This window comes from Sphaeramia orbicularis, chromosome 1 (genome assembly GCF_902148855.1).
Source record: "Sphaeramia orbicularis chromosome 1, fSphaOr1.1, whole genome shotgun sequence".
Classification (NCBI taxonomy): Eukaryota; Metazoa; Chordata; class Actinopteri; order Kurtiformes; family Apogonidae; genus Sphaeramia; species Sphaeramia orbicularis.
Window position 1 is genome coordinate 57,941,857 of NC_043957.1, and position 16,720 is coordinate 57,958,576.

At 39.5% G+C, this 16,720-nt stretch overlaps 1 protein-coding gene across 1 annotated transcript in view; it reads right to left on the reverse strand.

Moving 5' to 3' along the window:
• Positions 1-16,720, reverse strand: part of LOC115425495 (endonuclease V-like) — a 178,706-nt gene that overhangs the window by 139,640 nt on the left and 22,346 nt on the right. The window contains 3 exon segments of the mRNA XM_030143117.1: positions 15,391-15,410; positions 15,413-15,502; positions 16,547-16,586. Coding sequence (XP_029998977.1) covers positions 15,391-15,410; positions 15,413-15,502; positions 16,547-16,586 — 150 coding nt within the window.

Here is a 16,720-nt window from a genome sequence, read left to right on the forward strand (position 1 = left end):
GAGTTCTAAGTTGTTCCTGATTGGCGCAATAGCAAGAGTTACAACTGACCTGTGTTACAACTGTCCCCGGTCTCCCCTATACTAATAACACCCAGGCCTGTCTGCAGAATGAAACTGTGAGGGAGACAGGAAGTGCACGGACATGGGTGTGAGTGGGGGGGATGGAGTGGGGCTCCATCAGAGCGCGCCGGTAGGGGTCCGTGATTTTTGCTGGCAGTTGGGGGGGGGGGGGTTCAGAGTTGGAGCAGGGGGGATTAGCAGTAGCTCCGTGATAATGTGATTGTGTGTGTGGGGTGATAGCGTCATTGTCCGAGCAGGAGTGAAAGTGAAACTAACTCACTTTACTGTTTGTCTGACTCTCCATGTCAGTCACACACACACACACACACACACACACACACACACACAGGAGCAGCAAGCGACAGAATCTCCGTGCAGCAAATAAAGTTAATACATCGGCTACATATTGGCTAATGTTGATTAATTGGTGAAACGCTATAATTAATCGGCTGGCCGATTAATCAGTCGGGCTCTAATAAGTAATATAAGTATGTAAGTAGTAGTAGTAGTAATAATAATAATAATAATAATAATTGTTGTGTTTTGCAAATGTTGTTCCACACGTCGTCTCCCCCTAGTGGTGTGGATGTCTTTTATAGGCTAATTGGAAAGAAAGTAATGTGCAACAGTTTCATGATCTCTCTGCTTCTGTTCTTGCTTTCGTTCTGTGTACAGTATGTTTTTTATAATTGCAAGTTTAATGTGTTGTTAAGTAATGAGCATCCTTATTTTCAAACAGAGGTGTGCACAGTTTAATGGTTTTTCACTTTGACAGTGTTAGCTACATGGAATCGTAGCCTTTGTTTAGGTGTTAGTTATTTTGAATGAGCTGTAAACTTACATGAGATTATTCTGAGACTAATGGAAGATACATTTCTCCGTTTGCAGTTTTACCGTTTCTAACAATAAAATAACAGTCTGAACCAACGTCTTGTTGACTGGGAAGGAGTTTAGCTGCCTGTCAAATCCCACGCCGTCTGACAGAGGACAGAACAATAATAATAATCTCAAGATTTTGTACACAGATTTCCTTCACTTTTAACTTTGGAACACCATCTTCCATACAATAAGTGTATTTCCATTAGGGCTGGATGATCTGGACAAAAGATCATACGAGGATCAAAAGACAATAGGATGATCTTTTAGGGTAAAATCAAAATCCATAATCTGACACACAGTTTCTCTCACCTACAATAAAATGTAGTTGAGTTACAACCAAACTATCGACTGGAGACTTGGGCTGTGTGCAAGAAATCTGGCAAGAAACTCTATATCTGTGCATCATTTTGGAAGTACAACATTATAATATTCTGACAACATCTAGATGAAGTAAACAAACACATTCAGATTTTCATGCACACGCAGCTGCAAGGTTTCCATTCATTGCCTCGACACCAGCAGCCTATTAAGCCCCATCAGAGTTTTATAACAAATCAATGTCTTCAAACAGCCATAATTACAGCTGTGGAACTGTGACTCGGACCCACAGCTGACAGGTTTAGAATACAGGAGCAAAACAACACATTACACAAAACTCTGCACGTTCAAGTGGACTGAAACCAAATACTTCAGTGCAGACAAATGCTACAGTTAGGGATTGTTGAGCCGCATTATGTAATAACGATCACCGGTATAACGATAAACCGCGGTAAAATTGCCAACGGTTAGTATTACCGTTTAAATTCTAATTATCATAATAACCGTGATTACCGCACTTTTCCGGAGAAAACGAAAATGTAAAGATCTGCTTTTATGTCAAATATTTGAGTATAGTTTTAACTTATTACAATTTTAATTGTATATACCTAATATTTGGAACCAATATTCACTTTTAAAGTCTTTGAAAAGGTTTGTTCAGCATCTGTGTGTTATTTATGCAATAAATTATATACATTTTTCAAAATGGATTTTACATATTTTTCTGTGTTTTCTGGCCTTTTATATTGATATAGTAGGTTAAAGTGAAAAAAATAATAGGCAGATGATATAAATGAAGTTGTGCTAATATATATATATATATATATATATATATATATATATATATATATATGTATATAAAATAAACATTTGTTTATATAATATATAAAGGCAAAATCCAAAGTACTGAAAAACAGACAAAATAGGCTCAGACTGTTAAAATTTGAATGTTTCTGCAACAAAAGGTACATTGTGCCAATTATTTTATTTGTTTTTGGGTTTCTTTTTCAAAATACAACTTGGTTAAATTATTTCAGGGTGTGTATCAGTACTTTTTGAACATTTTGAGCAACAATACCGCAATAATAATGATAACCATGATAATTTTGGTCACAATAACCATGATATGAAATTTTCATATGGTTACATCCCTAGCAACAGTATCACTAAAAAAATGACTGAAATAAACTCCTTTAGTGACCTGTGTTAATGACAGTAATACTACAAAACAATAAAATAATAGGACTACACCGATAATGTCAAACAGACTTTTGTAATTTCTCTGAACTCATTTGGAGTGAATAAATGAGGCTGTGTAATATCACCAGCAGGTGGCACTGTAGGCTGTGTTACATAAGGCTCTGATTAACAGTAGAAGAAGATGTAGAAGAAGAAGAAGAAGAAGCTGTTTTTCCATCTCAGTTGGATGTAATATTGATGTTTGAAAAAGACGGAGGAATAATGTGTCCTTGTCAGTCCACTTTACCCACTGTAGTAGGTCCAAGGTTCAAGGTTACTTTATTTGTACCCGTGGGCAGATTTGTTTTGCAGACGTAGTGATTGCATTTGACATTACAACAAAACATACACTGAACCTGTTCGGCAGGTACTTGATTGGGTGTCAAGACAAGACAAAAAGTGCTCAGTGTTCCACCATTCAACAGTATAGCAGCATGGAGAAGTAAAAGGATAAAATAAATAAATAAGATCAAATAAATAAAAACAAGATGCAATAAAACACAATGAAAACCTCAAGAAGATAAAAAACAGTCTCTAGGATAAAAACCAGGATAAGAACATGAAATTTAAAAATTAGAAGTCATGACAATAATAAATAGAGCAAAGAAATAGGATAAAAAACTAAAATAAGTACATAAAGTACCAGACATGCTTTAACACTTGACTGGAAAATCTGAAAATGTAGAACATTAGCTAACAGATTATGCATTTGTACATGTTTGCTACAACAGAATGTATTAGAAAAAAACCTGCTTTTATTTATCAGTGTGTAGGTTTAGCTTTGTTTCGAAAAAAGCAAAACCATCTCACCTAAACCACCTTACCTGAGTGGGAGAAGTATTTGGATTTTCATGCAAAAAGTCATCCTATTAGCATATTAAGTAATAAATAGGATAATAATCTGAAGAATGTGTATAAAATGTGGTTGGAAAAAAAATGGCAAAGGGGATAAAAGCCAATAATGTTTTTTTTTAAGTGAAAATATTTTCTGTCATTTCTGTCTTTTTGTTTTCTTACTATCTTTCCCTTCAGCTCTTCATCACACCCCTAGTCACACAAAAACCATCACACAAACTTATGAAATAACCTGCAATACAACACAATGTAAAAATAGACATAGGTGCATTTCCAGGAATGAATCTGATGTGTATTCAAAAATATGGAAATGGAAAAAATACATTTTTGTCCCTCCTGCTCACTGATACCCTGCCAATCAAGGGATTCATTTTGAATTTATTTATATATATAGTAGGGATGCACCGATACCACTTTTTTCCAGACCCAGTATGAGTATGAGTACGAGTACTTACATTTGAGTACTTCCTGACACTGAGTACCAATACGAGTACTTAATAATCCCATTCTAGTTGTTAGTTCCTTTTGTAAATGTGCTTTATTGTCGTTGTCATTAGTCTGACTGGAACAAAGTGCTGCTACTGACATTTAATGTGTTGGAATGAGCGTTTGTCAGTTAATCCACCAGGGGGCGCTGCTCTGAATTAACCATACTGGACAAATACCACGAAGAAGAGTAAAGTGTTTTTGAGAAGAAAGTCAGTAATAACAAACATGGAGACGACAGAGGTAACACTAACGTGATACTAATGCTGCAGCGTTTTCTTTGGTAAGGTTTAAAAGTTTAGCTTCAGAAGGAAGAGAAAAGAGAAATGAGAGAGAAGTTTCGTTTTCACTTCTGCTGGTGGCTTCCACACCGCTCTGTACCCCTGGTGGTATTCTCTGTCTGGGTACGCATCCGCCAGCACCGGGAAAATGGATGGAATGTACGCAGAGGACGGACAGAACGCTGCGTCTGTATCTGTCTGTGTCTGGAACGGTACTGTCAGTCAGCGTTACTTTTATCACCATCGTTTATTTGGTTCAGTCTCCACACTCTTCACACTCCACACACATTATTCCTCCTCCTCGTACCTGCTGCACTGAACTGGGAATGTCACACGGCCGTAAGTGGTATTGGTGCATTTGTATCAGATTACTTTTACAAGTACAAATACGAGTACACACACTGAGTATCAGAGCCGACACCTGATACTCATATTGGAATCGGTGCATCCCTGATATATATATATATATATATATATATATATATATATATATATATATATATATATATATATATATATATATATATATACATATATATATATATATATATATGTATATAAAAAACATGGTGGTGCAGTGGTTAGCACTCATGCCTCACAGCAAGAAGACATGCAGTGATAGGTTAACTGGTTAATCTAAATTGCCCATAGGTGTGAATGTGACAGTGATTGTTTGTCTGTATGTTCAACCCTGTGATGAACTGCTGACTTGTCCAGGGTGTACCCCGCCTTCGCCCCCATGTAGCTGGGATAGGCTCCAGCACCCCTGTGACCCTAGTGAGGATAAAGCAGGTTCAGAAAATGAATGAATAATTGTAAACTAGATGAAACTAAATTGCTGTCCTTTTTGGGTAGTTCTGTCAAGCCAAGACAAACATTATTCTGCCCAAGTCTTAACTTTCAATCTGACTGCACTTGGTCCACCGATTTAGGTGAAGAGCCTTCAAAAAGTCTTCAAAAATTTGTAAAAAAAAATTTTAAATTGAAATTCAGACATCAAACTGTCCACTGCACCTCTCCTAGTGGAATAGAAAATGTATGTCAAATTTTAAAAGAATTGAGTGAAAAGCCTTCGAGGAATAGGTTGGACAAAAATAATTTCTTGGTCATAGTAATCTTTTTCCCTGGTTTACAGCTCCCTGAATTTTCTGTATCAAGTGTTTCCTGAAAAATGGACAAACTTGAGTATGGGGCTGATTTGTGACTATGGATGAGACTGGGGTCCATCACTATCAGCCTGAGACCAAGGAGCAGTCCAAACTATGGAAACATCCCATGTCACCAACCCCAAAGAAGGAAAAGGTCGTACGTGTACTTGATAACAGCCCCATACTCAAGTTTGTCCATTTTTGAGGAAACACTTGATACAGAAAGTTCAGGGACCTGTAAAACAAGGAAGAAGATTGCTATGACCAAGAAATTTAGTGGATAGGATTAAGATATGTGAAAGATTTCATGGACCAAATTTGGTCTTCATGTCTTAATCCTTTCCATGTTAGGCTCAAAACTTTTCAGTCGCCCCTCATAAAAACAACTGCATATCAGTGAACATACATGACATTCTATGTATCGTATTTTCTTCGGCCAGTTGTACTCATCTGCTTCTGTCATGATGAACATTAATCTGATGGGTAAATATTACAATATAACACCGCAGTAAATACAAATAGTAGAGTAGTAACTTATCGAAAACGAGTCACCAGTGTGATACTGTACACACTGGACTGATGTGATCAAAAAGTTAAAAAAAAAATACATAATTACATCACATGCAAAAAGCATAATTGCATCTGTATGAAGAAGGGGGGGAAACGTCATAGTCCAGAACTAAAAGCCAAACATGTTGGATGGGTGTGTGCTGCTCATGTTATCCAATACCTCTGAAGAACACGTCCAAGCCAAGTCCAGCTTTTTAGCTTTTTAGATTCTATCAGCAGACGTGTAATTACATCTTCAGTGGTGTCGGTTGTAAAAATGAAAGAGGACAGATACGTTTCAGGGTGGAGAATTGAATTAGCCCGCTGGTCTCCCACATGACGTCTGCTGGGGTCAGAGGCACAGAGGGCACTGATGGGTAATTGAGTTTGCTACAGTACAGATGATTGCTAAAGCCGTCCCCACCGACTCCTAAGGATTCAAGGATTCACAGAATTCAAAGCGTTTTATTGTCATGTGTTCAGTGAAGAAACAGGTTTCCCAGTACAATGAAAATCTTACTTTGCCGTCCACACTGGTCACTCCAGTGGACAGCTATTCTCCAGCTGTTCTCTTGTATATTCATGGGTTTTGTTGTTTTAGTTCCATATCAGCCGACACAGTGGACACTTGTGCATCATCCCATACACTGACATTCAGACTATTACTGGAACTTTGCTGTTCTTGATAAACCTGATCTGCAGTAATGTTTCAGTGTAAATCAATTGCTAATTATTATTAGACTGTAAATTTCACAGAGCAGCAGACTATCAACTGACCTCCTAGTAACAGAACACAATGGAGAAGTAGGTTTAAGGCAGAAGCTGGAGCCGGCGCTGGAGTCAGGTCAAACCCACCAATAGAAACTCTTCTGTCATTCATTGGCGTAGGCCACGCCCATTAAGTGCAGTTAAATTCACAAGCAAAACTTCTGAAGTGTCAAGCAAAAGTTTTTAACTCACAAGCAAAGAGGACTGATTTATAAGCAAAATGATCTTTTTTTTTGATTGCCACTTACTGTCTTTTGTGCTCAAATCTCTTTTTTGGTTGCAAATCTATTCTTTTTAATTGCAAATCTATTCTTTTTGATTGATGAATAAAGAAACAAATTTCTCTCCATAGAGGAGATACAAGCCACTGATATCAAGACAACAAAGCTCCTTACCATACATGGAGGGTTCCACCCTAAGTCCAGCATCCTGAGGCTGTACACAAAGAGAAAGAGGGGAGGGGGGGGGGGGGGGGCTGAGGACTAGTAAGTGTCAGCATGACTGTCCAGGAGGAAATGGCAGACCTCCAGGAATATGTCAAGAAGACGGCCCCCAGTGACTAACTGTTAAGTGAATACCTCAGGCAACAAAAGCCCTGAGGGGCTACAATGGAAGGACCAGCCCCTGCATGGCATGAACCACCGACAAACTGAGGAGGTGGCTGATACAGAGAAAACAAAGCAGTGGATGGAAAAGGACTGAAAGACAGCACAGAGGCACCACTGAAGGACAAGAACAGGCCCTGAACACCAGAGCAATAGAGGCCGGGGTCTACCACACCAGACTAGACCCCAGGTGGAGGTCTACCACACCAGACTAGACCCCAGGTGTAGGTCTACCACACCAGACTAGACCCCAAGTGTGGGTCTACCACACCAGACTAGACCCCAGGTGTAGGTCTACCACACCAGACTAGACCCCAGGTGTAGGTCTACCACACCAGACTAGACCCCAGGTGTAGGTCTACCACACCAGACTAGATCCCAGGTGTAGGTCTACCACACCAGACTAGACCCCAGGTGTAGGTCTACCACACCAGACTAGATCCCAGGTGTAGGTCTACCACACCAGACTAGACCCCAGGTGTAGGTCTACCACACCAGACTAGACCCCAGATGTCACTGACCTGTTCTGATAACACCACCCTCTGTGCTTCAAATAAATACATGTACATACATACATTTCCAGCACCAACTTTATACTGCAACTATTTAGTAAAACTCAACAGTATTTTTTAGAAAAGGGTTGAGACTGAAGCAAACCATTCAAAAATCGGGCCCGTAGAATATTGTGTGCATATAAATATAAATAAAAATGTAAAACTGAATGACTTTTTTTTTCTGCAGATGAACTGGCCAGGGCTAAGATCCAGTGGGTGAGACTTAGAGGGAATTAGGAGGGTCGAAATGGAACATGACATTTTCAATTCATATTTAACAATGTAATATGATTAATCTAGTTAAATACTATGTTCAGAATCAAAGGATTTGCCTTTCTTTTGAGTTCTGTTGAATAAAGCTTTTACAGTTTAAAGTTTTCCTCTTTAAACTGTGTACAACTGAAAAGCTGTTTAAGAACAAAGTAACATTTCCTTGAGCATACAGTTTCAGTATCACTATAGAAATCATGTCAAATACAGTGTTTTACATTTGCATAGATTAAGAGCGATTTCAAAGAGGTTTTTAACACAATATTCACAGACAGATGGTTGTATCAGAAGATATTTGGACACTTCACGCAAAAAAACCCAAAAAATTACAAATCACTTATGGTCTCTGATGTGAATAAATATATAGTACTGTGCAAAGATTAGTTGCTTTTGCAGGGTTGAAATCAACATACATATTTATTTTTCATTCTCTTTTCTTCAGATACAACAGGAAAATACAGAAAATATATGCACGGCTTTAAAAGACACAAAAAAACTCAACTAAATGGGTTCTAAAGGTTAAAATCACTATTTGGTGTGACCTCTGACCCCATGGCAAGAAGCAGCACAAGTGGTTAGAAACATCTGACATGAAACCTGGTTTAAACATCAGAAAATGAAAGCAGTAAATATCAAATTGTCTGAAAAAAAGGATTAAAGATATGTTAAGTGTAAAGGGAGGTCATACTTAATACTATGCCTCTGGTTTCTGGAGGACGTTTTTTACCTGAAGCTTTTGTTTTTCCTGCTGCACATACATCCCATATTACCAGATTGGATCTAAATGCAGGGGCTGACAAATACATATGTGTATTCATTAGAACTTTACTAAACCAACAAACCTAATGATGGACTAGGACTTTTGCACAGTACTGTACATTATGAGACTGTAGATGGTGTATTTGCATGCATTAAGTCTGTTTTTTGCTTAAAAAACAAAATCAAGTTTGAAAGTAGATGGAAATCCTATTATACCACCTTATGACATAAGATAATCCATGTAAATCGGACTTTAGTTGGTCCATTTCACAGAATCGAGGGAATATAGACCGGTTTACTCTGTCTCCTCTCCCACTTTAATCAACAGCCAGATGCAAATCTTATTCTAACTTGTTTTTTTCCTTCCACAACAGGTCACCGAGGCCTCAGACTGAAACAAAGTGAACATTTGCATATTAATGAAATCCCGATTTTGCTCTCCCACAGGTATACTTTAACCAGTAGGTATTTGTTCCAGCTTGATTTGTATTCAGAAAGTCACATTAGCATTAGTTACACAAGGAGGCCTTTGCTTGCAATAAAAGTCACAGCATCAAAATGGCACACATGCCAACACACATGCACATACACATGAACCTACATGGACAGCTGCACACACTTACACATCCACAAACAACTGAGGAGTCTGCCCTTTGCTTTGTCCCTCTTTGACATTGCTTTGATTTTTGAATAACTGCAATAAGCAACTAGCATGATGGGCAAAAAAAAACACTATTATTAAAACCTACTGGGAAACAGTGATGCCAAACTGGACATTACTGCCGAGCAAGGCTATAATTAAGGATGGAACGGTTTATGAAATAAAACCGAACCGTTCGGTTCACTTGACTCGGTTCGGTTCGCATGTGGCGTTTGGTTCATATGTTTATCTTTCTTCTTTGTTTTACTACTCAGTTTCTAGCGTGTATATAGTTCCGATCATACGCATGCGCAGTGCATGGCAGTAGTGGACTGTAGACATGGCGAGTGGAGTAGACAGAGATAGAGCATGCACCTGTTCGCTGTTAGCTCTGATGACAGCGGTAACAAAGTGGTGGACAAAAGTGTGACAGTGTGCAAGCACTGCGCAACACGTGTACTTTATGCAAACGGGAACACATCAAACATGTCGGCTCACTTGCGGAGACATCAGCTTAGTGTGTCAATTGACAGTGCAAGGAGGACAGAGTCGGGTAAAGTACAACTTCCACTTCACGCAGCTTACAGACAGCCTTACAGTGATGGCTCAGACAGGGCAAAAACTCTAACCAAAGCACTGGGGGGTTTCACTGGTAAACATGTGCAGCCTTATGCTGGGGTGGAGGGTGCAGGATTTCATCATATGATAAAAGCACTGAAGCCACGATATAATATCCCCACCCACAAACACTTCAGTGACACGGTAATTCCCACACTTTATGAAGAGATGCGTAGAGCAGCGGAAAACCAGTTGTCTACCACAGCCTCTGTAGCTCTTACTACTGACAGATGGACCTGCAGGGCTACGGAAAGTGTCCTAACGTTGACTGTCCATTACATGAGTTCAGAGTGGGAAATGAAAAGCTCCGTGTTGCAGACCCGCCCCCTTTATGAGCACCATAGAAGTGAGCATCTGTCTGAAGCACTGACTGAGGCTGTGACAGAATGGAAGTTAGAGAGGGACAGCAGCACAACACCTGTTACTACAGACAATGCAAAAAATATAGTGAATAAGAGCCATTTTACATTTTTTTTTTTTTTTAATTTTAAGATATTTTTGTAAGAACCACAACAGGTCAATGTTGCTTAGGATTTATATTTTAGTAAGTTCGAAATGGCTCCACTCTAATGACTATTTTAGTCTGGAATTTGTTAAAGATAACTGTTTTTGTCAATGGAGGAAATGCATGTTGAAACTAGCTATGTCTCACCAGCTGTAATGATGTATGAAATGGCAATGTGCCTCATTCTGTTAGGTTTTACACAACAATACATGACATAATTCATAAAAAAAAACTGTTAATGGTGGATTATTGGGATATATGGTATTCAATGTACACCGAACCGAACACCGTGACCACAAAACCGTTATTTGAACCGAACCGTGGACTTTGTGAACTGTTCCATCCCTAGTTATAATAGTTTTGTTTTTTTCATTATAGTTTAGTTTTATTTAGTTTTGACTTTTTTTTCTCTAATTCAGTTAGTTTTATTTTGTTTTTAGAGCAGGTTTACTAGTTTTGATTAGTTTTCGTTATTTTCTAAATGCTTAGTTTTAGTTTAGTTTTAGTTTTTTCATATCTTTTCTCTTCTTCGCTCTTGAATTCAAATAAATCCCAGACAGGACTCTGCTGCTTTCTCCCAACTTTAGTCTCCATGTTTCCAGGTAGAGTGGGGACCAGAAGACAACTGGAAACCACAAGTGAACACAAGTGACGGACCTATGGTGCCAGCAGCTAAAATTGCTTGAGGGAAATAAGTTGATTTCATATCAGTCCGACATTGACAAAGACGAAAACGAAGGGAATTTTATCCAGAATTTTTTCCGTTTTAGTTAGTTTTGTAAACACACAACACAGTTTCAGTTAGTTATCATTTTTTTTCTTTTAATTCTAGTTTTTATTTATTTCAGTTAATGAAAATGTTTTTACAATTCTAGTTTTCGTCATTTCGTTAGTTTTCGTTAACGATAATAACCTTGCTGCCGAGAGCTGAGAAGTTCAACCAGCGAAGGCAGGAGCAAAGAAAACTCATTTACTGAGAGTGACAAACCTCTGCAGCACACCAAGGAAACACGTATTCAACTGTGAAACGGAACCGTCACAGCCAGGGTGGTGCACTGCCATTAATGAGGCCAAAGTCATACGCACTTTGATGCATTGGTGTCAATCGGATTAATCTCATAATTAAAGATAAATGTAAAGAGCAAATCAACTCGTACCTGAATGTTATTTCACTGATTCTTGTTAACAAGAAATGATGAACCACCTCAAAAAAACCTTCATTTTAATTGTACATATTGTTACAAGTTCACAAGGCTAGGACCCAAATGCACAAGACAGAGACTGATGGAACTTATTTTGATTATTTATTTACTCAAAAAGAGGAACAAAAATATCTTCAGAAACGTGGAATTTAAAAATAGGACCAATGGCCCTGTAGCTTACCGGCCAAATTCAAAGCTTTGGGAAATGTATCCAGATGCCATTTATTCTCACCCAGTTCTGTGTATTTATTCTATTACAGAAATAGCCCATGTTTTGGTCATATTCCAATTAGATCTGTAAAAGATTCAAATTCCAACTTGATATCATTGATACTGATTTATTGGATCAATCCACTTCCTATCTCATATAATGGGAATATTTTTCAAAGTGGCACCAAATCCAGAATCAGATCCGGATTGAAATATTTTCAACACCTTGTGCTGACATCATCATACAGAAGCTGTATACCAAGTTTGAAGTCAATCAGAACTGGAGTTTGGGAGAAAAAGACAATTGAAATTTTTTCCCTATAAGAGCCCATGTTAAATTTTTCGTAAGTTCCCGGATCCAGAAGAAGATCCTGATCAGCATGTGGACATTATGTTTGGGTCATCTCCCCATCAGGGCTGGACTGTAGAAATTTACACTGGATATTATTTATATTTACTGAGTTATTGCATTGATCCACTTCTTATCTCTTACAATGGGGACATTTTTCAAAGTGGCACCAAATCCAGAATCAGATCTGGATCCAAATAATTTCACTAACTTTTGTTGACATCATCATAAAGAAGCTGTATACCAAGTTTGAAGTCAATCGGAATTGTAGTTTCGGAGAAGAAGACGATTGAAATTTTTGTAACGGACGACAGATGATGACAGACGACGGACGCCGCATGACGACAGTAGCTTACGGCCTGTTGGCCGGTAAGCTAAAAATGAACAAAAAGGTCTTCACAAATGTGGAATCAATAAACTTAGAACTAGAAAAGCACTCGGAGATCGCAGACCTCCGCCAAGGCAGATCAGTGCCAGATGGTGTCAGAGTCCGCTGGGTGGAAAGACAGTCCGAGGGGTATGAGGTGAAATGTGGTGAAATGATCTGGCACCGCACTGGAGCAGAGGTCCAGGTGCTCCAGGTGCTCCAGGTGCTCCAGGTGCTCCAGGTGCTCCAGGTGCGGTACGCAGCAGGTGAACTTGACTGTTGAGGGAGGGGTCAGCGGCCACATCGAAGCGGACCGTGACAAAACCTGTGGTTTAATGTCAGGACTTTTGTATGTGATACCGTCTACACTAGCACAGGCCAGGCTGTCCTGTGTCTGAGCCATTCTGTTCTGGATTTGTTGCTCTGTCTGAATTTTGTGTCACCAGAATCGCTCGGTTCCAAACAACCTATAGTGAGTCCACGTCCCACCCCTTGTGCCCCATGTGACCTTATGTCAGAAGAAAATGTATTAGAGTCAAAAGTGAGAGACAAGTCATTTTTTAACCCAGTGCTATAATTTACACATATGATGTTTTTAAATTTAAAAGACAATTTCTATTAAAAAGCAGCATTTTGTGGTAAAACAGTTGAAATATCACACTGTGAAAATATGTAAATATAAAGACTACACATCTAAGAGTCGTTAAGGTGACACCATCATTACTGTCTCTCTCCACAGTCTGCTCAAAGTCAGAGGATGTCCCTGAAACATCAACATGACCTCTTCCACTGTAGTGTTTTGGTTTTGGTGACACAATATGCAGTCCATTAAACTGTTTAACACAAAACTAGATTTTTTTTTTGTACTCTCTTTGTCACGAATCACAACTTTCTTGGCTTGTAAAATGACCTTTTATATAAACAAACATCATATGTGTGAATGCAGACATTCTCTGTTAGACTCCATTAGATACAGGTCTGAGCTTTTACAACATGACTTCAGTCCAAACAGACACTGGATGTAAACTCATTGACTGTCATCACTGTCCTCCATTAGTGTGAGTCTCTGCAAATATGAACGTGGACAACCACTTTTTTTTTTTGCATGAAATCTGTTTCAGCGTAGTCATCCACGTCGTGATCCCACCCCCCCTAGATGTGCCTCTACAACCACTAGGGATGGGAATTGAGAACTGGTTCTCAAAAAGAACTGGTTCCCAGTAGCTCGATTCCTTGGAATCGTTTGCCTGCCTACTTAAAAATTCTGCTTATTCATTCCGCCTTCATTGCGCATGCGTGATGATGTCCCGCTTACGCTGCATTGTTTTGGTCAGAACGCAGCCAGCATGGCGTTGAGGCAGAAACGGTCCAAACAGACCACACCAGGTCTAAACAGACCACACCAGGTCCAAACAGACCACACCAGGTCTAAACAGACCACACCAGGTCCAAACAGACCACACCAGGTCTAAACAGACCACACCAGGTCCAAACAGACCACACCAGGTCTAAACAGACCACACCAGGTCCAAACAGACCACACCAGGTCTAAACAGACCACACCAGGTCTAAACAGACCACACCAGGTCTAAACAGACCACACCAGGTCCAAACAGACACACCAGGTCTAAACAGACCACACCAGGTCCAAACAGACCACACCAGGTCGAAACAGACCACACCAGGTCCAAACAGACCACACCAGGTCTAAACAGACCACACCAGGTCCAAACAGACCACACCAGGTCTAAACAGACCACACCAGGTCCAAACAGACCACACCAGGTCTAAACAGACCACACCAGGTCCAAACAGACCACACCAGGTCTAAACAGACCACACCAGGTCTAAACAGACCACACCAGGTCCAAACAGACCACACCAGGTCTAAACAGACCACACCAGGTCCAAACAGACCACACCAGGTCCAAACAGACCACACCAGGTCCAGTTGAACACTGTCAAAGCTTCCATTTCTTCAAAAAGGTGAAATCTCTCCAATCTGCTCAAACATTTGTCCACAGCATGTGATTCATTTGATTCGCTACTTAGAGCAAACACCAGGACGTCATCCGGGCCCAGTTCTGGTTCCAGTGTGGGCAACAAACGTCGTACCCCCTCAAATACAAGTTTCTGAAGGTAGGGGAAAGGAAATGAGGAGCACAACAACGGGAGACAGCCCGGGTTGAACTGGTTCCACACATTATAAATTCAGCGATAGAGGAATTAGTAAAGCTTCTTTAGTTTCACTTTCACTGAACGGTGCCCCCCCCCCCCCAACTGGGCCCGGTGTCATCTGTTATTATTATTTGTTCATACTGTTTATGTTATATTTTCTGTGTAGAGATCTAAATATAAAAGACAGTTAATGCAAACACACCCGTTTGTACTCTTTTATTCCCTCACCCAATGAGAATTGATAAGAGAATCGATAAGATAATCGATAAGGAATCAGATCGATAAGCAAAATCAATAATGGAATCGGAATCATTAAATTCTTATCGATTCCCATCCTTAACAACCACCTACAAAAATAACACAAAAACCAGCCATTAATCATCTCCTTGCTCAAACTGCTGGTTTGTAACACATATTAACGTGTATTACCTTCATTTGTTCTTCTGTACGTGGTGGTCAGCTCACCGTCTACCCATTAAAAACAATCTGAACAGCCAAAAAAGAAAATGAAACCTGAACAATGAATCCAAGCGGCTGAATGCAGTCTCACCTGGGACTGGTGCTCCTCGTTTTGAACACGCCGTCCACCTGCAGCAGGTTCTTAGCCACGCCCACACAGGGCAGCCCTGATAACACTCCTAGATGACACGCTAGGCCGAACTCTGCAAAGTCCACAGAGCGAACATCTTAAAGGACAGCCAAAAGCATGTTCACAGACAAACACAGCCTTGAATCACTACTGAAACTAAACTGATGTTGTCATAATGAAGCTAAATGCAAAGGTTTCTCTAGTTTGCAATGAAATACCACCATGTGTGAAGAGCTACAGAACAAATGCAAAAACAAACTCTGAAACAACAATGAACAAAAAGCATGTAATTGTATAAAAGACTGCATCTAACTGGCAAAGTTTTAAAGTCCACTTTCAACTATCCTTGTTTTAAAACCACTATCCAATTAAGGTGATGAATCGAACTTGAGCTTGAAAACTATTATTTATTGTCCCAGTCTGAGCCCCAGCATTTTTTTTTCAATGGATCATAAAAATCTACACTTTCTGGCCACAACAAATCTCTCATACACAATGTTTCCTTTCCTTTATCTTTGATTATAAGTCACATTCAAGGCAGCAGTTTTTTCTATGTTCAGAATAGCATTAATTTTTGGCCAGGATCTTGTACTGATGATTTTAGAATCGAACCACTGACTAAAGTCTGATCGCATCCCAAATATTCTCAGCGGACATGGACGGTGGCCAGTCCATGTGTGAAAATGATGTGTCATGCTCCTGAACCACTCTTTAAAACCCCAAAGACTTCAATGATTCCTAGCAATGGTTCTTTATGCTCTGCAGAGAATTAGAAATGAGAAGCTGCACCAGTTAAGGTTAGAGAACGGGTTGCATCTGAAACATATTAAAGCAATAATTATCCAGTGGAAGGATCTGAACTGTTTGCTTGGTTAAATCCTGGTGAAGACTCTGTTTTTGGGCCAGGCTGGGTCCATGCAGCTGCAGCTTATGTCAAAGAACCAACTCCTTATGTTTGCATTTAACCTGACGGATTAAAACAGGCATTGACACTCACACTGTCTTTTGCTCTTGTCAGAAAATTAAATACAAATTTGCAATACAACCCTGCTATTGTCTTGCAGGTGTCAAACACAGACCGCCGAAATATTTGTGAATATAAAATAAGTAGACTTACCCCTGTGGTGGAAGACGCCGTTGCCATCAACAAACACCACCTATTAAGAGAGCACAAAACACAACGACTACTCCATTATTTGTGGTTCATGCTAAAAAGCACTCAAATGAATGGGTTTATCTATATCTATATCTATCTATCTATCTATCTATACTGTGTATATATATTAGGGCA